The sequence below is a fragment of the Micropterus salmoides genome, unplaced genomic scaffold (genome assembly GCF_014851395.1).
Source record: "Micropterus salmoides isolate LMB-PRFRI ecotype aquatic unplaced genomic scaffold, ASM1485139v1 Ms_hic_scaffold_15, whole genome shotgun sequence".
In the NCBI taxonomy this organism is placed as follows: Eukaryota; Metazoa; Chordata; class Actinopteri; order Centrarchiformes; family Centrarchidae; genus Micropterus; species Micropterus salmoides.
The window spans coordinates 28,341,966-28,368,055 of NW_024040596.1; the positions used below are offsets into that span (position 1 = coordinate 28,341,966).

General features: G+C 41.4%; 1 protein-coding gene across 1 annotated transcript in view; it reads left to right on the plus strand.

Annotated features, from left to right (window-relative positions):
* pde1a (phosphodiesterase 1A, calmodulin-dependent) overlaps positions 1-25,580 on the plus strand; it is a 40,515-nt gene extending 14,935 nt beyond the window's left edge. The window contains exons 3-16 of the mRNA XM_038721426.1: positions 5,310-5,423; positions 6,218-6,400; positions 9,788-9,854; positions 10,494-10,610; positions 11,127-11,267; positions 12,418-12,518; positions 13,305-13,430; positions 13,542-13,643; positions 16,012-16,132; positions 17,855-17,936; positions 18,245-18,365; positions 20,424-20,608; positions 20,925-21,128; positions 21,212-25,580. Coding sequence (XP_038577354.1) covers positions 5,310-5,423; positions 6,218-6,400; positions 9,788-9,854; positions 10,494-10,610; positions 11,127-11,267; positions 12,418-12,518; positions 13,305-13,430; positions 13,542-13,643; positions 16,012-16,132; positions 17,855-17,936; positions 18,245-18,365; positions 20,424-20,608; positions 20,925-21,128; positions 21,212-21,264 — 1,717 coding nt within the window. The 3' untranslated portion in view covers positions 21,265-25,580. The remainder of the gene's footprint in view (positions 1-5,309; positions 5,424-6,217; positions 6,401-9,787; positions 9,855-10,493; positions 10,611-11,126; positions 11,268-12,417; positions 12,519-13,304; positions 13,431-13,541; positions 13,644-16,011; positions 16,133-17,854; positions 17,937-18,244; positions 18,366-20,423; positions 20,609-20,924; positions 21,129-21,211) is intronic.
* Positions 25,581-26,090: the final 510 nt, after the last annotated feature.

A 26,090-nucleotide genomic window follows, 5' to 3' on the forward strand; every position in this document is an offset into this window, starting at 1 on the left:
AACACGCTCCGACACGCTCTTCTTACTTCTAATAAATCAAAAACTACTAGGCCTACCACTACTAATAACATTACTTCTTCTTCGTACGTAATGCGCTCTGTAGTGTAGTTTGTCCGTTTGGGCTACTGTAGAAACATGGCGATGCAACATGGCAACTTCCATGTAAGAGGTAGAAACATGATGATGCAACATGGCGACTTCCATGTAAGAGGTAGAAACATAATGATGCAACATGGCGACTTCCATGTAAGAGGCCCTGCAGTGTATGCAGATAGACTCATTCTAAGGTAATAAAAACATAAGGGTTCATCATGTAAGGTCTTTATACGCCACTGAATATAGTTATGGATATTATATAGCATTTCTGTCAATAGATCCTCCTAAATATTACACACTGGACCTTTTTAAATGTCTGCAATCTTGAACTTTTGGTTCTCCCTCGCTCCGTCTCCCTGTCTCCAGCTCCAGCTGTAACCATGGCAACTAAAACAATTTTCATCCCGTTTACAGGAAGGTGTTTGGTTACCGTGACAACTGCACGATGCCTGGCCGCAGCGCCGAGTCTTTATGTCTCCCTGTTGTCAGCCTCCTCTGTTGTAAACATTCAAACTATCCCTCTATTATCCCTGCACAAAATATCCATCCACCCATTCATCTCTCTGTCCATCAGTTTATGTACCAGGAGCGTGGGTGTTGATACGAGCCCTCTTTGGAGTGGCCACTTCATGCCCACTCAGCATCTCTGAGCAATAAAATGAGATTATTTTTTCTTAAAGTTTTACTGTGTTGTGGAAACCTTTATAAATACAAAAACTTCAGTTTCAACATGCTGTCCTGGCTGACAGAGACAAGTGAGTATAAAGTCATAGATACAACAGTCGGGTGTGTATGGCAGCATGTTTATTTCCAGGAAGAGATTCCCATTGCTTACTGTGGGAGTCAGCTGATTGACAGGAGGCAGAGTGTCATGCGTCCATCTGGAGGAAACAGATTTTCATGTTCTGGTTCTGTGGTGTGAAACAGGACAGCAGCTGTGTGGGTGCAAAGTATGAAGATCGGTACTTCCGTCCGTCAGTTAGCAGGTGTATGAAGTCTGCAGAGAGGATTTCTGCAGCACAAAGCAGCATCATTTTACAGATTTATTTACTGTATTTGAGGTTCACATGATTTGAACTTAAACACCTGCCCAACCTCCCCTTTGTCTCTGACCTTCTCAGATGTGGAGGAAGCCTTTGATTTCCCAGAAAGATTATGCTGGTATACCAGAGTAGCATGAGCTCTCAGCACTCTCAGCTCAAAACACCAGCTCAGACAATGTTGGCAGAGCTGGGATACTTTTTTTTTGAGTGGGTGAGTAAAAAAAGCTTTTGGGTGGACGTGTTCAAAGCTGTGATTGTCTGATTTAAATCTGGCAACACTGAGCTCAGGCAGCGTAGCATGAGGAGCCTTAATAACATAACTATGCAGATGAGATGAAGATAACAGCTGGGACAAAATATTTCCCTGCTGATCCATGAGGTACCTCAGCATGATGAAAGTCAAAACAGCGTGAATTGACTGAGCGTTTTGAATAGCTATCATTTTCAAAGTGTACTATTTTATGGCACCGATGTTCATTCCTGTTTCTAAGGACATTGTCAAACCAGCATTTACAACAGTGAAACATAAAGTTGCGCTGTCGGTGCTGACCTTTGAGGGAATAGAAAGCTGCAGAGCCCAAAATGGAGGAAGCTATTAGTTGTTCGTCCAATTTTTGTCATAGGATCCAGGGAGTACAAGGAATAGGCCTCCAATAAAGACAAGGGGAAAGAGCTAATTCAATTCAATAGTTTTAACAATAAATTAAAAAGGGGGCTTTAGTTAGTTCACCATGGTTCGAGTCCAGCCTGCGGCCCTTTGCTGCATGTCGTCCCCTCTCTCCCACATTTCTCTCTTCAGTTGTCCATCAACAATAAAGACAAAAGGCCTAAAAATACATTTAAAAACAACAATAAATAAATCAAAAGGGTAGACTGTCTTATGGCCAGGTAGACAGTCCATAAAAGGCAAAACAATTCCAAAGGGTGCAAGCACGAATCAGAATCCAACAAATAAGTTCAAACAAGTCCAAAACACAGGAAAAAGACTGGAACTCTTGACAAGACAAGGAGGAATGTCAACAGACAAGGGGAGCACACAGACTTATATACACAAGTGAGGGGAGGATAACTAGACACAGGTAAAGACAACACAAGGAGGTGAAGTAACACAAGACATATGAGGGAGAATGGTTTCAAATTAAAACAGAAAATAAAAAATAAAAAACTCAAACCTAAAACCATAACAATTTTATATGACCATTTGCTGCTGGAGTGTGAACTGTTCCACAGAAGGGGAATGGTCCGCAGTCAGTTGTGAGACAGGAGTCGCAAGGTACAAATACAACTCTTGAATAAACTATGTCATTGTCTGGTTAGTAGCGCGTATTCTGGTACTGGCTGTGGTTGATGACTTGTGCTAGCCTGTTACTGGTAACATGTCCAGCCACAGTAGCTCTCTACTAGTCTTTCGTGGTTTAGGGACCAGGTATTGACCTCAGGTCCGGTCTAGCCTCTATTTCACCAGCATTTGCAACTCTCTCTCTCTATCTACTTTCCATACTGTTACGGCTGCCAAGGGCAGGGTGTCACTGCTGCTGTGTTTCTCCCTACATGTGTTACACTGTGAGGCGGGGGATTGGCTGGTCTTCGGCAAGTCTGGCTGATCCCGCCTCCACATCCGACGATCCTGATTGGAGCGGCGCACCAACCCTTCTCCAATCGCCAAGCTGCCTGCAGGACCGCCTTCGTGCCTTCTCTCTCAAATAGGCTGGTCTGCTGCTGGGTCGAGGCAGCTACCATTTGCCATGTAGTTTGCCCCGACGCTGGTCCTAACTTTGAACTCTGTGTGTGCGTGTCCTCAGTGGAAACAACCATTTCTTTGTTTGTTAAATCTGTGTGTTACTGAGAGTTGGTAACTCACCTGGGCTGATCCCAGTATTGGTCTACAGAATTGGGCTAGGGGAAGCTCATCACTGATCACTCGCACCTGTTAGCAAATACTTGTGTTTGATACACTAGGTTTAGGGGTGCTGCGCTCCCTGTGTTTTGCTTTTGAACAATGGCTAGAGAGGTTTCGTTTATTCTTTTGCAAGTAGTTTAGTAATCCCTCATTTAGGAGGGATCTCTTTTTGTTATATTTGGTTCTTTGTTTTATGCAGCACCCAATTGCCCATTTTCTGTTTGACCTTTTGTCTGTACCAGACTGTTTAATAAATAATCTTTCCACCCATACCAAAACCATCTGGTTTATGTTTACGTCTCTCCTACCCCTAGAGAGTGGGGACGTAACACATACTCTTAAGACAAATCAGTTCCACTACAGCAGTTGCTATTAAAAATTAAAACCTCCATACAAACTTGACAGCACGGGTACTTACGTCATCATTACTTGGTTTCATCCATATCCCAAAAACTCACTTTTATGGTAATTTTTTAATCTCTGCTGTCTAAAAACTTGAACCTGAACTAACCACGACTTGTCATGGACTCGCATCTTCTTCCAAGCCTTGCCATTTAGCCAATGAACATGGGAAATGGTCTTCAACAAAGTCAGACAAAAACTTATATTTAATCCACCAACGATATCAGATCCGTTATAGACTTCATAATACAAGCTTACGTTCCTTCTCAGCCACTGCGCTCCTCCGAACACCGCCTGGCTCTGCCATCCCTTCACACAAAGCAATCTCAGTCCCTGTCCTCATCTGTGACACCACGATGGTGGAACGAGCTACCACATACCATCAGAGCAGTAGCGTCCCTCTCTAACTTCAAGAAGCTCCTGAAAACTCCTCAGAGAACACTACTTCTTATAACACCTCTCATCAACTGCCTTTGTGAATTTAAAAAATGGATGTCAAATAATTTCCTCCAGCTGAACTCAGACAAAACAGAAATCCTGGTCATCGGGTCCCAGCAGATGGCAAATCAAATACTGCCATCAGCTGGTTCCCTAGTAAATCACATTAAGCCTGTGGCAAAGAACCTTGGTGTTTGGTTTGATAGTAATTTAAATTTCGAGCAGCACACCACAAAGCTTGTTCAATCATGTTTTTATCAACTTAGAAATAGAGCAAAAATTCGATCTATGTTAACTTTTAAGGACACCGAGACCATTTTAACGCCTTCATCTCATCACGCCTGGATTATTGCAACAGCCTTTTCACCTGTTTAACCCAAAAATCTATTGATCGACTCCAGACTGTCCAGAACTCAGCTGCCAGGCTTTTAACCAGAACAAAGAAATATGACCACATTACTCCTATTTTAGCTTCATTACACTGGCTCCCAGTGTGTTTTAGAATTGAATTTAAAATTCTATTGATTACTTTTAAAGCTCTTCATGCCTCTCGCCTTGTTATATTTCTGAACTTTTAGTCCCATACACACCAGCACGTACCTTGAGATCCTCGGGCAGAGGTCTGTTGTCTGTTCCAGAGTCTCGACTGAAAACTAAAGGGGACAGAGCGTTTGCTGTCAGGGCCCCGAGGCTCTGGAACAGCCTGCCCGAGGAAATCAGGTCGGCTGAGTCAGTGAACTCTTTTAAGTCCCTTCTTAAAACATACTTTTATAGGAGAGCTTGTCCCGATCTTATTTGACTTTATGTTATCCCTTTTATTTTATTCTATTTTACTAATTTTATATTAATTTTTCATGCTCTTATTTTTTTTTGTATTATTCTTTACACTTGTTAAAGCACTTTGTAACTTGTTTTTGAAAAGTGCTCTACAAATAAGGATTATTATTATTATTATTATTATCTCTTTACAGTTGTCTTGTATTGATTGCACTATTTGTTAACTCTTACTTCTTCCCTGGGGATTTACCCCATTGATGCCACTGGTGCTATTAGCTCTTACTTGTATTTATTGCTGGTCTTGCTATCTATTGTCATTTGTATATCTCTTACTGTATTGATGCTTGTAAGTTGTTTCTCAGATGTAAGTCACTTTGGATAAAAGCGTCAGGCAAATACGTAAATGTAAATGTAAACAAGCCACATGACATACTGTTGACAAAGGCTCTGTTGGCTGGATTTTTTGTTTTTAGCGTAGTTACAAATGCCACTGGGATTTTATGCCTGGCACATATATGACAAGTTTAAATGACACTTTAAGAAAAAGTTAATGTCATGTTTATGTTTACTGTGTTAGTCCTCTTATGTGCGTATATTCCAATAACTGAGCACTCGAGTGTACTGTGTGTTTGTATGTGTGTGTGTGTTGTCAGGCTGAAGGGGGTCCTGGAGCAGATGGACCGAGGTGTCGTGGACCTGCAGGAACTCCGCAGGAACCTGGAGCTCGCTGCTGCGATGTTGGACGCTGTTTACACTGATGAGACCAAGTAAGATTGAAGAGACTGATGGGTGGGTGGATCAATAGATGGATAGGTGGGTGGATGGATGATGGATAGATTGATGGCAGGGTGGATGGATGGATGGATAATGTATAGGTGGGTGTATTGATGGTGGATGGATGATGGATAGATTGATGGCAGGGTGGATGGATGGATGGATAATGGATAGGTGGGTGGATGGATGATGGATAGATTGATGGGTGGATGGATGGATGGATGGATGGATAATGGATAGGTGGGTGGATGGATGGATGGATGGATGGATAGATTGGTGGATGGATGATTGGTTGGATGGATAGATGGGTGGATGATGGATGGTGATGGGTGGGTGGATAGATGTATAATGTATAGATGAATAGATGAATAGATGGATGGATGGTGGGTGGGTGGGTTGATGGATGGATGGTGGGTGGGTGGGTTGATGGATGGATGGATGGATGGGTGGGTAGATTGGTGGATAGATGGGTGGATGTTTGTAGCAATGATTGGATGAATGGATGGGTGGATGAATGATTGGATGGACGGATGGATAGATGGGTGGATGGATGGATGATGGATGAGTGGATAATGTATGGATGATGGATAGATTGATGGGTGGGTGGATGAATCGATAATGAAAAGATAAATGGATGGATGGATGATTGGATGATGAATAGATTGATGGGTGGGTGGATGGATCAATAATGGATATATGGGTAATGGATGGATGATTGGATGGGTGGGTGGATGACTGATGGATGAATAGATCCAACCTGTGACTGACTGTTCTCTCTGTTCTGTAGGCGTCTGTTGGACACTGAGGACGAGCTCAGCGACTTGCAGGCGGAGTCAGTGCCCAGCGAAGTACGTGATTGGCTGGCATGTACCTTCAGCAGAAAGATGGGCGTGGCCAAGCGTCGTCCTGAGGAGAAGCCGAGATTCAGGACCATTGTCCATGCAGTGCAAGCTGGGATATTTGTAGAGAGGTAAGAACAGTTCTGGCACCTGTTAATTAAATATAAAGTATTTGAAAGTAGATTTACAAACAAGCTACAACATCAACATTTATATTCAAATTATATTTCTACAACTTTTTGTCGAATGAAAATAAATCACATCTTTAACAAATGCTCACACTGTAACAAAAATAAAACAAGTGGTGTCTGATTTGCCAGTGGTGTCTGTGTGTGAAATCTATTACACAAACTCAAACATAGGTCTAAAGGTTTAACCACATACATGCTCAATAAATGTTTGATTTAACTAATTTGAATCACGGATGAATTAGCACTTAATTCTCTTCTTGTTGTTGAGGAAAAGGGACTGAAAAAACTTACTTTTACTTGTGCATATTTGTTGCAGAAAAGATTTTATGATGATAGTTTTGAATGTTCTATCTCAGATTTGTAAAGCGATCCACTGTTTGGCATTAAGTGTTTGTCCTGATCATAAAGAATAGTTATTCAAATTAGCCTTTAAACTTGAAAGAAATAAAGATTTGACATTTATGGTGAAAACTATCGATATTGAATGATATGACATTTTTTTATTGTGGTATCCAATATTTGTGCATTTGACTCATAACAGTTAGGCTTTATTTGCATTCAAATAGCACTGTAGCAGCAGGACAGAGGGTCAGTGACCTTCTACGGGGAGAGCAGTGATTGGTGGTTATGTAGGGACTGAACCCTTCTATAGAATTTGACCTCTAACCCCTTGTTTTGTTACCTCAGAATAGTAATGTACCCTTCTATGGGTCTGACCTTTTATTTTGCAGACTCAAACCCCTCTATGGTACCTAACAGATACCTAAACATATCCTATATAAGCTGGGTCACTCTCTAAGCTGCTGCAGAGCTTGTAATTGATGCTGAACTCCTTGATGTAATAAACTTTTATGATCAAGAACAGTGTCAAGCGGGTTTCCTCTGTTCCCTGTTATCATTATCATGATAACATTTTTGGCCATATTGCCCAGCCCTACTTTTTCCTGCTTAGGGTTCCTTTCTTCCAAATCATCAATTAATGTTGCAACATACAAATAGAGCTACAACCATAGGTGTCATTTACACTAGGGACGCTGGGGGAATGTCCCATCACTTTTTTTTACATAGCTAGCTTGCTAGCTAGATAGCTGATGTTGTCTGCACCACTTTTTTGAAAGTATTTGTTAAAAATGTTCTGAAAAATAGCTTGCAACAAGAAATGTTAAATAACAAATGCAAGTGCTATGAGAAAGGTTTTTTGGCACAATAAGAAAACATGCAACACAATGTAGATATAGAAAAAAATTGTCCAAAAAAATTACTTAAGCTAAGAAAAAAAAGACAGATTACTGCACTATATTCCATTATATTTTTATATTCTTAATTGTCACCGGCCACTGGGAATTTGTGCTCCCCTTCATATAAATAAAGACATTTCCACCATAAATTGGTGCACAAAATGTCTCCAGAATGCAGGAAATTAAGTGTCTAATGCTCAAAATCTTGAGGGGGATTTGAATCATGGAAAAATCCATCCATCCATCGTCAACCGCTTATCCTTACAGGGTCGTGGGGGGCTGGAGCCAATCCCAGCTGACATTGGGCGAAAGGCGGGGTACACCCTGGACAGGTCGCCAGTCCATCGCAGGGCATCAATGAATAATCATTTTACAGCATTAAAATATCTGTCTATATGTCTTGTTCTTGGGACCCCAGTATTCTGTATTGTCATGTCTCTGTTTTGTCACAACTCTAATCTGAGCCCTTAAATGTCCCCATCACTTTTCAACACAAAACTCAAATGATATTCAGTTTACTATCATATATGACAAAGTAAAGCATTGAATCTTCACATTTGAGAAGCTAAAACTAGGAAATATTTGGCATTTATTCTTGAAAAATACTTTCAGCTCAACACAGAAAGTTTTAGGTGCTTGTGTTCTTCATTGTTTTCCTGTTCAACATGACAGTGCCCCTGTGCACAAAGCAGAAGTTTTCCCATCCACCCATCTATCCACCAACTTATTAATGATAATAATAATAATAATAATAATACATTTATTTATAGAGCGCTTTCAATCAAAGAAAAATGTAACAGGACAAACATAAATAAAAATGAAACAGTGATAAAACATAACACACAAGGACATCAGAGATAAGCAAAGAATTTAGGACACAAATGCAGCAGTGAATAAGTAGGTCTTAAGCTTTGATTTAAAACCTCAGTCGAACATGCCGGTCTAATATCTGGTGGAAGACTCTTCCCTAGTGTTGGAGCGTGAAACGAAAAGGCTCGCTCACCTACCACTTTCTTCCTGACCTTAGGCACACTCAGAAGACCCGTCCCCTGAGAGCGCAGCAACCGTGTCAGATAGATAATGGTGCCATTCACTAGTTATATAACTTTAATTAACTTGTTTGCACATGTGTTAGAGGCAGAAAAAATGGGCAGTGTGAGGATTTGAGCATCTTTGACCAAAGGACCAAACTGTGATGGCTGGACGACTGGGTCAGAGCATCTCCAAAACGGTTTGCATGGGTCAGAACCAGAAGTGGTACAAGGAAGAAAAAGCTGTTAACTGGCGACAGGGTCATAGGCTGCCAATGCTCACTGATGCATGTGGGGAGTGAAGGCTGGCCCATGTGGTCTGATCCAACAAACGAGCTACTGTAGGTCAAATTGCTTAAAAAGTTATTGGTTCTGATAGAAAGGTGTCAGAACACACAGTGGAGTCCATGACCAGCAGATGGTCATAATGTTATGGGTGATCGGTGTCTGGCAGTAATGTCCACATACTTTAGGCCATGTATTGCATTATTAAAGTAATAATAAAGAAAAAAACTGCCACCTTTAAAGTCCAGTCAGATGAATGTCTCAAACTAAATAGCAACACTTTCAGATAGTTAGAGTTATTTTTGTATCCAGCACGAATCTGGAGCACCTGAAGACAGAACAGAAAAACAATCATCAACATAACATCAGAAAACATCCGGCCTGGACTTCGCCGCAGATGTGATTACAAGGTGGAACACGAAGTGTAATGATGTTAGCGTGCGATGGCTGGAGATGGAGATCATATAGAAGGGAAACCATGAAGTCCAACATCATTAGAGTGTGTCAATGACTCGCAGTGATAGAACGGTATCAGTTCATCTGCTTCAGCTTAATGACGCATGAAATAAAAATAAAAAGTATCTTCTGCACCGCGGCGGCACTTGCTGTGTGTGTGTGTGTGTGTGTTTAGAGCCCGGTTACCATGGCGACAAATAATCCAACCCGGTCACAAATTGTGGAGGAGGGCGGCTGGAGTGTTTGTATGCATGCAACTGTCTGTATCTCTGTGTGTGAGATTTGTGCATGATATTTTTATCTGTGTGTGACATCAGGATGTACAGACGGACATCCAACATGGCTGGTCTGAACTACCCTCCCACGGCTTTGACAGCTCTGAAGGTAAAAAACTGCAGTCCCATGTGAATGAAGTGACACATATTAAAACATTTTTTATTTATTTTACAAAAATCAAACCTTTTCAGTCAATTTGACTTGGGCAAGGTCAACGACCAACATAAAATAAAAAATGATAGAAGACTTTAAAAGTTATGGGGAGAGGAGATAAGAAAGGAAAGAGGAAGCAGAAAAGGAATGGAGGAGGTAGGGAGGGAAAAATAAAAAAGTAAAGGTTGGAGAACATAAGGTGGAGGAAGGGAAGGAAATAAGGAGATAGAAATGATAGGAGGAGATAGATAAATGTTGGAAGGAAAGAATGAAGCCGAAGAGGAAATAAAGTGAGATGGTAGGGAAGGAAAGGAGGAGGCGGAGAAAGAAAAATGTAGCCTCGTGGTGTTTCGACTGCAGGACTTCCTGAACAAACTCAGAAAAGGAAATGCAATTAAGCAATTATTGATCTGCAGCCATTTCTGCTTCTCTCAGGATGTAAAACACAAATTAAACAATAAATACATCAAACAATAACCTGCTGCTGAATCTGTGCTGTAATGTCCCACATTAGACATTATTCAGTGTTTGAAATGATGATGATGATGATGATGATGATGATGCCAAACCTGGGTCTTACTGGTTGTTTTCCAGAAAGTGGATCACTGGTCGTTTGATGTTTTTTCCTTCCACGAGGCCACCGGAGACCACGCCCTCAAGTTCCTGGTCTACGACCTGCTGACCCGCTATGACCTCATCAACAGGTTCAGGGTACACACAGCTTCATATCGTTAACACCTGTGGGTTGGGTGGGGCCTACTTTCTGGGTGGGTGGGGCCTAATGTCCAGGTGGGCAGGTCTCTTTATGAAAAGTTTCAGGGTGTGTGGGAACTTTTTTTATTCCCCAAAACCAACAATGAATTGCTAACATATGAAGCTACAGCTTCATAGCTTAGCTTAGACTGTAAACAGAGAAAAACAGCTAGAGTAGCTTTACGCAAAGCTAACAAAATACATCTACAAGCACCCCTAAAGCTCATTAATTAACACACTATATTAAGCTATATTAAGTTTAAGATAAATGTAGAGCTGGAGGAGGAGGCGATTCAATGTTAGTCAAAAAGCCAGGTACAGAAACTCTGGCAGTGATATGTGAAATAAGATCCTGGGGTATGTGCAAATCAACAGTAAAAAAAAAGGCAAAACCTTTAGTGAGTAGGTGTTTTTAAATGAGTGTAGTTTTTGTAGTACCTCTACAACCCGTACTACCTGTAGTACTGTGTTCAGATCCCGGTGCAGGCTCTGGTGCAGTTTGTTGAAGCTCTGGAAAACGGCTACAGCAAACACAGGAACCCCTACCACAACCTGATCCACGCCGCTGATGTCACCCAGACCGCCCACTTCCTGATGCTGCACACTGGACTCATGGTAACACACACACACACACACACACACACACACACACTGATGTCACTTGACTATGTTTACACTGCAGGCCTTATTGCTTAATTCTCATTCATTGCCCTGGTTTGATTTTTTCACAATAGTGTGAACTGTCCACGGTCTGAAATAATATGACATCGCACGTTCTTGTAAGGAAGTAAACATGGAGGCCACAGAGTTTAGCTTTTATGGTTTTATTTTTACATGGTTTTCAGGTGGGAGAAATGGAATTCGTGAGTTAATGATAAAGAGGATGAGAAGGGCTAGAAAGAGAGAAAGAGAGACACATTTTTTAATTATGGCTTTTTCTGGAGTGATTTATTTTCGGCTTTATTTGCACTAGCACAGATTGTGATGACGGCCGATATAGAGTGACATCAGAGTTGCAACTGTCCAGAGTGAGGTAGCGTTTTAAAAAAATCCAACTCTATCTGATTTGGACCATACATGATAGGCTACGTTCATATAGCAGGCCTTAATGCACGATTCAGATTTATTGCTCAAATTTATTTTATGTAGCCCATATCAGACTACAAATCTTCTGGTGGTCAGTCTGCTAGTGACGCCGTCGTACGGAAGTAAACATGGAGGCCACTTGGTATCCCAAACTCATTTACACAGAGACTCGTCTTATCTCGGTTTTCATTGCTCTCTTCTGGTTTCCTTCCCGGGTTCACAGTTCTCCCGACTTTTGACTAATGTTGACAACTTTCTGTCATTTTCCTTACATTCATTACTGTTTGACATTACAGCGCATATAAGCCCTTCAACTCTCTCCCTATACCGTTACCGCTCAGATAAGTAGCACTCACATTATGCAGAACTGTGACGATGGCCGCTCTAGAGTGACATCCGAGTTGCATAAATACAATCCAACTGTCCAGACTGAGGTCGCATTTCCAAACAGTCCGACCTGTCTCGGATTTGGACCACATATTAAAGTGGCCCAAATCCAAACTGGAAATGATTCTGTGTGACTTGGGCTGTTCATGCTGTGATAAACAAACCAATTTTGGACTGCAGTCTGCATGCACCCACAGTCTGTCTCACTGTCTGTACACTGTCTCTATGGACAGTCAAATTAGGGAATTAACCCACTGTGTGTGTGTGTGTGTGTGTGTGTGTGTGTGTGCAGCACTGGCTCAGCGAGCTGGAGATCCTTGCGATGGTTTTCGCTGCAGCAATTCACGACTTCGAACACACAGGAACCACCAATAACTTCCACATCCACACCAGGTAACGTAGGCAGCAATACATTATTCCATATTCTCTTCTCTGAGCATCTGTGGAATCTGATTGGACAGTGTGAGTTTTTGTTTCTCACAGATTGGGCCTGATAGGAAAGGTTTTTATAAGAATCAGTGTTGATGGTTTTTGAATTTAAATAAGGAAACCTGTAAGAGATTTATTTATTCATATGAAGAAGGCGTGATAAAACTGGTTACTTGCCAGCAACGGTTTTAGAACCACATGAATGTCATGACAGTATTTTGAATCCTGTGTTTGGTTTTGACTATTTGTTTATAGCTTAATAAATGTTTCATCCTAAATCTCTGTGCATGCCGACAACTCCCCGCCTAACCTCTGCCGGGTAAATGGAATATGTTTGCTTGGATTAGCGACTTCACTTCATCTTGTCTCTGCCACGGCCTCTTGATATGACAGTTTAATACCAGAAAAACAGGAGTTTACATTCATTCTAGGAACTCTAACTCTAAAAATTCTATTGTTTTAGAGCAAACGTCAAGGGGTCACTAAAGTCAGCAGGCTTGTCCTCAGGGCACAGGGACATCTGTACTAACTTTTATGGAAATCTGTCAAACAGTTGTTGAAATATTTCAGTGTGAACCACAGTGGTGGACGGGGCAACGCCGTCATCGGTATTTTCAGTCGCGCTGCTAAAATATTGATTTGACTGACTTTAAATGAATCTCTGCAGAACAACAAGAACATAAACATGACGCTGTTTGGACTTCTATATACGGTAGACGTCAGCTTCTAATTGGATGTTGTGCCTGTCAGGTCGGAGGTGGCCATCCTGTACAACGACAGGTCGGTGCTAGAGAACCATCACGTCAGCGCCGCCTACAGGCTGATGGCAGAGGAGGACATGAATATCCTGATCAACCTGAACAAGGACGACTGGAGGTGCACAGACACAGATCACACATAGCTGATAATCAACACTTAAAGAGCTGAGGGCTCCGTCATGGTGACTGATCACAAATTATCTTGATTGTGTGAATTGATTATTGGCAGGGAGCTGAGGGCTCTGGTGATAGAAATGGTGATGTCCACAGACATGTCCTGTCACTTCCAGCAGATCAAGACCATGAGGAATGCCCTGACACAGACACTCAGGTCAGTGCTGCCTCCGTGACCTCTGACCTCTGGGTCTTGTTTTAGCTACTTGCAGAACATTATAGTGGTGGTAACCAATTGATCCATGAATGAAGTGTTTTTGAATTTAAAGAAAAGTATAGTATAGTACAGTAGAAAAGTATTATTTCTTAGCGTGTCCAAATATTTTCTCAGTTTCTTGTTATAATGTGCATTTTTTTAAAAAGTATCTCTTTCATGTTTTTAAGGTCCCTTCTGCCGCATGGGACCTTAATTCGAAATAAATATAAATATGTCAATGGCGAGAGGCAACAATTTAATAGGATCCTGTTTGAATTGTGCCCTGAATTACAGACGTTTGTACGTTTAAAAGATAATTTTGTCCGTCAAGAAAGTCGCAGTTTTGTCGTAACACAGCAAAGTAACATTTGGTTTTGTGTGAAACTGCTCAGTGAACTACATCTCCCATCTCGCACAATCCAGTCCCTGCAGGATTTCTCAGGGCTTTGCTGTGATTGTTGCGGCCTAAAATGCCTGATTTTGCAGCAGATTTTCTAAAAGATTGCAATGAAAGTTGCGATGTTTTAGGCGCTTTCAACACACATAAATACCTTTACATAATTACATTTTGTTTAAAAAAGCAACATTAGATTTATGAGCCGACACGTTCTCACTCCCATCTCGTCACATATGGACGTTTGGTCAAGACCCCTCAAGCTTTGCTCTTTAAGCACTGGGCCCCCCTTTCAGGTTCAGGTTCTAATTCAGGTTACTTTATTTGTACCTGTAGCAAGATTTGTTTTGCAGTAGATGAGTCATCCTCACATTGTAGAAACACACAGAAACGCTTCTATCTGTGCAACTTGTTCTTCTGAGTGATAGCTGATGGAACAAAGTTATTTTTATACAGCTTTGTTCTGCACTTTGGGACTATAAACCTTCGTCTGGAAGGAAGAAGCTGAAATTCACTGTGCAGATGGTGGGAGTCATTTAAAATTGAACCTGTTATCCACTGTAGCTGTCTGGGGCACGGGGACGCTCGGTTAAGCCGTGACTCACCAATCAGCCTACAGGACCATATCACAATTTGATTCAGAGTGTTTCTGTTCTCTAAGGATTTGTTTCCAAACCATGACACTAAAGAAAAAGACAAAATTGAAAAACTTTTGCACATGTTGTGCGCCGCGGTCAAGTTAGCAATAATAAATATGCAACATCCATTTAGAACTTTAAAATAAAGGATGTGGGTAACCTTGTTGACTGGTCACAGTTTGGTTAGCTGGGTTTAGGAAAAGATAATGGCTTGGTTAAAATAAGTACTTTAGTTATGTACAGTTAAGTTACATTACTCACTGAAGTTACTGTTGTTGTTAGCGTCAGTGGGCACCCAGAGATAGAAAAGTAAGCGAGGAAGTAGAACTAAGTTCAGAAAAGATGTATCTTTTACTTGATTCCAGCTATCTTGTACTTTACTGTAAACAAATCAACATAGCACAGGCCCGCTTGATCCAAACTCCATTCAGAAAACACACAGTGTAAGTTGTTTGTCCTGCTGTGTTGCTGACAGACCTGACAAAGCATGAATTCTTACGTTTAACAAATCGGCATCATGTTGTAGTTATTTCGGCATTCTTTTGATTCGTTTATTGCAACTAAATCACAGCAAAATGTTTACTTTGGTTTCATACCGCTGCAGTAATCATCGCATTGTGTGTGAACACTTGGCGAGTAGTCCAATGATATAACTTGTGCGAGAAAAGAAAATTAAATTTTTGGTCTGAATGCAGAGTAAGTTAAAAAGAATGAGTGCGATCGGGTTGCATTAGCCGCTTCATAAAGACCTGAACAGTCGAACAGTTCTGTGAGACTGTGTGTGGCTGAAGACGACCAGATCATCAGTGGGAGTTTGGTGAAATGTCCAACATAAGGTCCTGCAGGCTGCTGAACCTGTAGGGGCTCTCACAGGAATAGCACAGAGTCTGACCAGAGTCCAGCTTCCCTTCTCTGTTTGTCTGTCCTGCTGGAGTGGAGGTGTGTGGGGGGGCAGCTGTCACGCCTCTCAGCTCACGCTCGGTTGAGGTTCCCAGGGAAAGATGCTGTCATCAGCCTGTCGACATGCTGGTTCTGCTTGTGTTACTTCGGCAGCAGCAGCTGTCTGCACGCTATGATCAAAATACAAAATAAAAGACAGAATGATGCTCACCTAACGTCCAGGAGACTGCAGCAGAGCAGTGCAGAATTCACAAAACCACTTTATGCTAATACAAAGACTTTTTCCCCTGTAAAACTCATCAGACATGTTGTTTTTCTTTCTTTACTCAGTTAGTTACTATTTATTGGCTTTTAAATGACTTTTAAATTAAATTATTGCTGCTTTCTTCCTCTCCAGTATAGACAAAGTGAAGGTCTTGTCTCTGATGCTTCACGCTGCAGACATCAGTCATCCAGCCAAAGCCTGGCCGCTGCATTACCGCTGGACTCACAGTCTGATGGAAGAGTTCTTCAGACAGGTAAACACATCTTTGTTCCTCTATCCTCGTGGGGACATCTCTCATTGAATGCATTCCCTGGCCCCTTACCCTAACCTTAACCAGCACAACTACATGCATAACCTTAACCCAATCCCCGTTTTCACCCTCAAACAGCTCTTTAAACTTGTGTGGTCCAGCATTTTGGTCCTCAAGAACTATATTAATTATTTCAATTATCTTTTCAACTGTTAACCATTTTCAAATGTTTAAACCTGGTTAACCTTAAAGCAGTACTCAACACTGACTACTGTCAAACGCCTTCATCACATGAATTAAGATTAGAATGATTTAATTTTGAAGAACAGCCACCACAAAGTCAGTCTACAAACTACTGGCTATGCACCAAGCCAATTTATGGAGCTAAAATACGTCTTCACTACACATTAGAAGCATGGTGTGGCAAGTCTTCCCTACTTCATTTAATATAACTGCTTGCAGTTACTGTAGGCTACATGCCTGCAGATGTTTCCAGGTTGGACGTGTCCAGGTTGGACAAGGACATTTTTGACGTTGACAGCTGGCAAAGATATTTTGCATTGCACTGTTATGTTCAAATGTCTTTTCTGATTTCTGTCTCTGAAATGTGTTTTACATTTCCAGCTCTGGAATGCGTTTTTATCTGTAGACATAGTGACAACTATACAGCTTGAGAGGAAATGTAACCCTGGACTCATCCTTTACGGCTGTGCCGCAGTTGCCAGAGCTAATTGCGGCCATGCTAGTCAGTGCTTGTGCTCACCTGAAGAGCTGCAGTGCGTCCCAGACGCGACTCTCTGCTCCACAGAGAATACGCAGCGAGTCTATTTTTGACGGAAGCCGCGCCAAGCAGCGCAGAGCAGATGACCCGGCAACGGCATAGAGAATCTGGTCGATTTTCAAAATAAAACACCTTGTGCTGACTCCAGATCATATATCAACAATAAACACACTTAAAACAGACTCAACTTAACCAAAATCAATGACAACTGCAAAATGCTCTTATTCTGAAGGGCTCCATGTGGGACACAAAGCCCTGCAGAGAACTGAACAAAACTGGTTCACAGTGAGCTGTGATCTGTAGTATAAAGCACAATAAAGGCCAAATAAACATCAAGTCAACACTGTGGGGCAGGCTAAACGCTTCACAGCTGAACCGCTGCTCAAACTCTTCCAGTGTGAGTTGACAACAGGCAGAGGACAAAACTGCAGCGCAGCTGTAACAAATGGCCGGAAGACATTGTGCACATGTAAAACTTGCAAAGCAACAAAAAAAGTATTATTCAACATTTTGCTGAGCTTTTTACAGAAAATATATTCAGATGTAACCTCCAATGTAATCATGAACATTTTCATTAGTAACTGTAACGGATTACAGTTATGTGTATTTTGTAATTGTTTATAATTACAAATTCCAATTACTTCCAATTATAGCTCAGCAACAGTAAGTCACATGTCTGTCAGGCTTTGGATTCCTCCATGTATTTTAAAATGCTGTAGTAGGAGAGATAATGGAGTTTTGTCTTTCCGAAACCAAAAAAACAGCAAAAGTGTCAGAACGCCCAAACCCCTCTTTCTGTTTGAATTCACACTGTGCTGAGTTTAGTTTGCTCAAATTGCACTAAATGGATGTAAATACCACACAGAGTTGATTTGAGTACTTACAAAACACACACACACACACACACACACACACACACCTTGTTCATGTTGTGTCTTTTGCAGGGAGATAAAGAGGTGGAACTTGGCCTTCCCTTTTCTCCTCTCTGTGACCGGAAAGCCACCATGATTGCCCAATCACAGATAGGTAAGAACTACCATCAACCAGTAATACCTAAGGACAACAGGCAGGTGAGGAGTACCAATAAATAGGCACAGATACCAGGACTTTACCATGAACTGCTGAGTGGAGGCTGACAGTGGACATTAACTTTGGTTCAACAGTGACACCTGCTGGTGGTTTGAAGAGCTGAACTCTGAGAGTCTGATTATTAAATTATATAAAAAGAAGGAACTGGTGTTGATCACTTATACTCTCTTTATATTCTTTCATCCTCCCACCTTCCCTTCTGCCCTCTGTCCATCCCGTCTGCCCGTCTCTCTGTCTGGTTGCAGGTTTCATCGACTTCATCGTGGAGCCGACTTTCAGCGGCCTGATTGACACAACAGAGAAGGTGATTGGTCCTCTGATAGAAGAGGACAGGAAGGCCAGAGAGACCGGAAACAGAAGGTCCAGGTACTACTACTACAACGGATTTAGGGGGAAGTGATTGCAACATATAAGTAATCACAGTTCTGGTATGGCCTGAGAAATACTTTCTCCACAAGTGTAATAGTAAAGTGTTGAAAATCGGTTCTGAACTGGATCTGGTTCCACTGTAAAGAGTTGGATGGATATGAAACTCTCCTCATGTTTTCTCCCAGATACTGATTCGACACTCCAGTACTCTTTTGTTTTTCCTGCAAACTGATTAAGATAGATGTGAGCAAATATGATGCTGTAGCTGCTGATCACCTATAAGTAGAGGTATTCATGCACCAACATGCTTTTTAAAAGGCTTGTAAAAATGTTATATATATAAATAAATAGCTGAGTTTTCCCTACCAGTCAGTCAGAACTGAAGAAGTCCCTTGGATGAGGGACGAACGTCTTCTAGTATCTTCAACCAAGTCCGGTTGCCCTTGATTTTAACCTTCTTTGGAAAACTGGAGGACATAAGGCAACTACAACTCCCTTTGGAGGAACAAGATCCTCCACTGGGACACCCCAGCCACAAACTGTCTGTCTGCTGCTGTCTAGCAGTTGGTGCTGCAGACCCAGGATCAGAAAGAGCTTCATCTCACAGTCTTTATATCTCTTAAGCTCATCACTGTGACACTTTACTTGCACTGCAACTTACCTGTATATTACTAGGGCTGCAACTAACGATGATTTTAGTATTCAAAGCTTCTATAGATTATTTCAACGATTCATCGATGCATCGTTTAAGAAGTACTTTTGCTTGGCGGGGGCTTCCCCGGTAACGGGATCAGCTGTGCACGTTAATAGGTGATAGATATTTATTAGTCCTTTCGGAAATTTATAGTGTGTCATACAGCAAATATCAGACCAACAACCAGACAGCTGCTTTACAAACACAAACATCACCCGAGTGCTACAAGTTATAGTAAAGGCTCATGCAGACTACACGACGTAGGCCGATGGCCGTGCAGTTCACACAACTTGCCATAATATGACGGCAGTCTTGAAGTCGTTGTGGCGTTCACACTACGTGACTGATCGGTGACAGAGACACACACAGTACAGGAGCTGACAAAACCTATGGCACCCGACGCTGGTCTCCAAACCACTTTTGTCAAGAAAACACACGTGAAATGTGAAACGGGAAATGAGCGATCCTGCACACAAAGCAGCTGTTTGTTATTATAAAGACGGCAATTATAAAGACAGAATCTGGGTGAAGGATGGATTAGCAGACGCAGGTAGCAGGGATTGTCTGAGCTACAGAGAGAGCTGCAGGGGAGATAAAAGGTGCAGCTCCCCGACACCCAGTTAACGAATGACTGTGAGGTTACAGCTCACGGCCCAAAAAGGAGAACAAACAATTTTCAGCTGAGGACTGTGGCTTACTTTGGCAATCAGGATTTCAGTTAAATGCTAAAGTTGCTGTTACTGTTGTCTGTGGTCCGCTGGCAGAACACTGGCTGCTTTCTGATCAGGTGCCGTTGTGCTGTTGCAGAGGCAACAAAAGTTTCATTTTACGGTGGACGGACGGTAACATTACAGAGTTGTTGTTTTCTTTAGCTTGAAATAATCCCATACTCGACACTTTCTTCTTCGTCCCTCGCTGTTTTCTCTCTCTTCCTCCACTTTGCAAACAGCTCCATCATAATCACGTTGTGTTCACAGCGTAAGCTGTAATAAATGTCCGTGCGAAACAGTGTGCTATATAGTTATATGGATTAAACAAAGCCTCAGTGCAAAGAATTTGTGTTGAAGCATTTTATGAATCGATTTTATCGATTTAATCAATGAACCGTTTCAGCCCTATATATTACTAATGTAAACCTGTTCGCATTTCTGTGTATATACTGTATTTATATATAATGTACAGTATGTGTGTGTGCCTGACTGCTTCACTGCAACCGTCGTAATATGACAACCAAATCAATTTATATGATTTTCCTAGTTGTTCGAGATCATCTTATATGATTGGACAGAATTTGGAACATGTGACTCTTACAGTACTGTGGGACTCCGTTGGTTCTGAACTTGTCCATAACTCTGTTACAGTCTAACAGGAAGTGGTTCAGTTACCGTGGAGTCGGTGCAGAGACACAGCAATGGCCGCTACGGGAACAGTGATGATGGACAGATGGACTTTTCCCTGACGGCCATTGACCTGCCGGCTCTGAGGCTCCACCTATCCGGCGTCATCGCCAGCAACAAGGACAGATGGAAAGAGCTGTCTGTGCACGGTACACACACACACACACACACACACACACATAGACCATAGATCCAGCTGATGTGGGGTGAGCGTTCTGGTGTTAAATGGCTGCCGTGCATCACCCAGGTGGGTGGTTGAGGTGAGGCCCCCCCCACTTCACTGTGAAGCGCTATGAGTTTCAATGATAAAGCGCTATATAAATGTAATGCATTATTATTATTATTAGTTAAAGGTACAGGTATGTTAGTTATGCATGTTTTGGTGCCATGCTAAAACATTTTTAAAATATGTTCTTTATCATGTTTTCTGTAACTTAACTGTTCTTGTTTGTCTATTGTGCACAGAGCTGGCCAATAAGGTGCAAGAGGAACAAGACGAAGCAGAATCTAATCTCAGCTCAGACATCCAATCACATTCGTCACCCAATCACAGCGTCCCTGAGGGACACACGTCTGACCAATCACAGAACTCAGGCGCCTTCCCTCCTGATGACACACATGACGACAAGTCACCCGACCATCTGCCTGCAGATCACCTGACCTGGAACGGTAGGAACACGACATCATACGGCAATGTTTGCTAAACTTTTAACTCTCAGCGAGATGACCTGTTGCTGTGGTAACCATTGCAGGGGCGGGGCCAGGGGAAGAGAAGGATGATGATGAAGTGCCTGAAAACGTCTGATGATGCTCCACGGCATCCGACTGTGGCATATCACCATGGCAACAGGCGGCGCGGTGCGGTGACAAGAGTTCAGACTCTTCTGTTTAAACACAGCAGCTGACTCAATGGCCCCTCAGTGGCCCTCAAAGGGCCACCACACCTTATGTTTACAACCGACCATGAAAAAGTGACAACATTTATCAGAAATCAGCCTCTTAGCAGCTTCATGGTCCATTCACAGTGGTGACAGTGTTTTGTGATTTTATTAGCGACTCAGAGGAATAATGTCTGTGAAATAAGTGGAAATATCAAAAGTCAAATAAGAATAAAGACAAGTGAACCAGTGAAACCAAAGAGCGTTTACAGTGGCTGAACCATTTGTGGCTAAGGCTGGATTAATGTCAGTTATCTGGAAGAACGAGACATGGAGCTGTTAAGAAGCGGATGTGGAGGTTTTTGTGAATGAAGACCAGTTTTTATATGTTGGGAGTGTGAAGAGAGATTTCTGCTCTGTTCTGGGTTCAGATGATCAAGCATGTTGTGCTTCTGTCCTTGCCTCAATATGTGATTTGCTGTCAAAGAGTAGCCAATAGCTGAGCTGTTGTTAGCCACGCTAGCATGGCGTTGGCCTGTGTTTTCCTCTACGACCACCAAGATGTTGTTTTTCCTCTGGAAGTTGCTGAGACATAACGCTCAAAGCCACGATGATTGATTTGCAGCCTTTAATTGTGCAAACAGACCGTGTTTTCATCAGATTCAAAAAATGTCTCAACTACTTTTGGATGGATGCCATTCAATTCAGTTTCATTTACCATAAAACATCCCGGGATTTTTTTTTCTTCAATCCCTGAACTCAGCCTGCCTATATTTGAGACAGGCCTTTTATTATAATAGGCTGCCATCAATTTCCTTGTAAAAAAATTACAGTATAGGATAATTTAATTCATTTGATTTAGCTTTAAGAGATCGATCTCATTCACAGGGAGAGAGAGAGAGACTACTAGAAAGGATGAAAGCCGAAGGTAACTATAGTTATTTTAACTTGAAAAACTGCTTTTGATCAGTGAACCCTTACAGACAAAGGAATATAAATAATTAAGGAATGGACATATATTCTGACTTTTTGACCCTTTTAAAGGTTGGGAATCACCACTTCTTTTTCATCTTGTTTCCCATATCATGCCAGTAAATCTGAATGAATTATACTTTGGAGCTCATTGTTTTTTTTAAAATAAAGTCAACGATTGAACTGTGGAGAATCTATTCAATCTAACAATGTGTAGCATGTCCATACTGACAAACGTTTAAACATTTATAGTTGTATGAGAGATCTACCAGCTTAGAACTAGCTCAAGAGCGCGACCAATTGGACTTTTAGAGGCTTTATACTCCCATAGAATTAATATAAAAACCAGACCAGGCATCTAATTAGCTTTAACTAGGCTTTTAATTGAAGTTTTACAGTATATAGCGCCAAATCTCAATAAAGGTTATCTCATTGCACTTTTCATATAGAGCACATCTAGGCTGTAATATTCTTTATAGAGACCCAACAGTTTCCACCGTGAGCAAGCACTTGGCCACAGTGGCAAGAAAACCTCCCTTTTAAACAGGCAGAAACCTTGAGCAAAACCTGACATTTGTTTCAAGAATTCATGTCCCCCTTAAGGATGAATTTGATAACTTTGGTGATCCTTTAGCTTTTCGTCTAGCACCATCATCAGGGCAAAATTGTGTCCAAATACCTTTGTTCATGACTAAATACCTACAAAACTAATGACATTCCCATCAGGCTCAGCTGTACTGTGTGCTTAGTGCTAAAAATGCTTAACTAAGATGGTAAAAATTATATACCTGCTAAACATCAGCATGTTAGCTTGACTATTGTGAACATGTTAGCATGTTGATTTTAGCATCTAGCTCAAAGCACTGCTGTACAGTACAGGCTCACATAGCTGCTAGCATGGCTGTTGACTCATAGTGTTGTTACTTGATTGGTTGCTTAAGAAGATAAGAAAAACCTTTATTTGAGACAGAGCAGCTAGCATGGCTGTAGACTCATAGTGTTGTTGTTACTTGATTGGTTGCTTATTTATATTTTGTTTTCTAAGATGGTAGAGTAAAACTGGCACTTTTTTGCTGTACAATCCTAAATGTGTGTTCAGACTGAATGCAAAGCAACTTTCGGAATCTGTGCAAGAAAGTCAATCAGAAGATGAGAGGGCCAGCAACTCACTCACTCAAGGTGATGCAAACTCATGTGCAAGTTGAAAAGGTTTCAGCGACAACGCTATGCTGTCACCCCGAGGTGTGCATGACGCAGCTTCATGACCGTTAAGTTACACTAGAAAAAGAAACCCTGAGTATAATTGGCTCAATTTGCACCCTTCTAAACTCACACTTGCTGTTTTGAATGTATAAGTAGGTTCACACTGATAATTATGGCAAAATACAGTGCACTATGAGTACGCGCATGGTACGTTCATAATGGTCAAAAGGTTGAGTTTGGAATGCTGGGTCACCCAACTCAACAGTCACCATCTTGGCCACATTGCGGCAGGGGAGGGACCACAAACTTTGTGAAAATGGCGGCTTGGGAAGCTGCAGCGGTTCCAAGTAGAAGTAAAAGTATGTTTATTTTTAAATAGAATTGAATTTAAGTCAAATGACCAAACAAATGATGGCGATAATGATCTGCCGGGTTACAATTCACCATTAAAAAGAAGAAGAAGTGACTTGAGACTGGTTCAGAACCAAGCGGTGCACGGGGCGCCCATAAAGGTGTGTTCAGATTGTAAAAAATTTGTCTTGTTTTATTTGCACAAGTGAAAATGGCCGACGTACAGTGCTAGCTGTGGCTTGTTAGCTAGCTAGCAATATGTACCAAGTGTATGTGTTGAGTGACTCAGCAAAGTTCATCAGTGCGTCCTTTTAAAGAAAAGGTGATGCTAGAAGCCTGATGACGTGGTGACGATTTGCAGTGCTAGTTGGTGAAATACTACAGCTGGCGAGTGAACCCATTAACATAAACTAGCTAGCCAGTAACAGTCAGTAACAATAGCTTTTTAAAGACAGTAAAATAAAAACTACATTTCCCAAGTTCTCCTCATGTCTCCTTGTTTTAATTCAGTATTTTTACATGAAAACTACTCTTTTCTCTTCCTGTAAAACATGTTTTTGATTACTCGGCCTGAACTTGGGAGCCAATCAATTATGGTTTTGGGCAACAAGCTAATCCTACCAATCAGCTAGCAATCAAAGAAGTCATTATAGTAGAGGTGTGTGTTTGAATATCGATGGGCGAAAACATTGTTTACGTTTTAATTTCTTAATTATTCCCGTTTTCTCCTCTAACAACATGGGTGAAGGAAGTTTTTTGGAACCCGATGTGACCACATTCAGACAAAAAAGTGGAACTAGCTAGATTGGCATCCCCTGCTTTCTGGTCTATTTTCCTCTAAATGGGACTATAATTTACTAAATGAAAAGTGTTTACTGAGGTAGTAATAAGTCAGCTGAGAAGTAGCCTCATTTTCTCATAGACTTCTATACAATCACACTTCTTTCTGCAGCCAGTGGAGTCGCCCCCTGCTGGCCGTTAGAGAGAATGCAGGTTTAAGGCACTTCAGTATTTGCTTCACTTTTAAGACCCACTTGTGTCAAATTGACCCAGCCTGTACCTGCTGTGACATCACTGGTTAGGGCGTGGCCAGTGGTTAAACGTGTTTGACAGTTTGAACCCACAGAGAACAGCAGCAGTGAATCAGTGTGGATTTCTAACCTTTTAAATGGGAAGTCAAAGACACGCCAGAGTTTATTTGTGACCACTTGTAAAGGAACTTTTTTTGCAACATGGCTCATCTTGTTGTACTTTTGGCCAATATACCCGTAGGTTCGCGTAACATTGTACTCTCCAACATCATTGTAGAAAGTGTGGACATGGAGTTGAGATTGTCAGAGAATTTTCCTTTAAATGGACAGGAGCTTTCTGTACTTATTACTACTGGTTATAAAACCACGTTACATCACTCCTTCTGACAGTGAATTAAAAACAGTGCCATCCGTAAGATCAACACGGTGACAAGGGCAATAGAAACACCAGTTTCTATAGCAGTGGCCAATGAGCTGATGGGATGGAGCCAACATGGCCGACTGTAAAAAGCTCCTCTGAACACTGTGTTCATGCAATGTGTGGTATAATCATCATGTGCTCTTTGGCTGTGTGAGTGTGTATGAGTGTGTGTGTGTGTGTATGTGTGTGTGTGTATGTGTGTGTGTGTACAATGTATACTGTAAAACTGTTTTCTGTATTATTGTATTAAACATCGAGAACTCAAGTTCCCTCCTGTTTATCATTTTGTTCAAGCAAGGGCTGATTTTTCATTTCCACTGTTGGACCCTAGAACTAGAGCTGTCGACCGTTTGTGTACCAAATACATTGAAAAGATTCTGATGGAATTATTGCTAGGGACAGTTCAGTAGTCGACTTGACTTGACTACTAAATTGTGCACCCTTGTATTCATGTCGTGGTTCTTGCATGTGATGATGCGGGAAGTTACGCGTTAAAGAGCACATGCAATTGATTGATTTGATTTTCTTCTGATTCAACACCCCCCAAAAACTGAAATCCAAGTAAAAAAACTGAAACATGGATAAAAAACAGAAATCTAAAATATTTATTAGAAACACAAATTTAGAAGAAAAAAAAACTATGTTAAAATGTTGAAACCTTTGAAAATTTTTAAATGTGGGTAAAAACCAACCAGGGAATTGTTTTGCAATGTGAAAAATTCAGAAATAAAACTGTAACTGACTCCCAAACAACTTCCTCCTCCTCAAAATATTA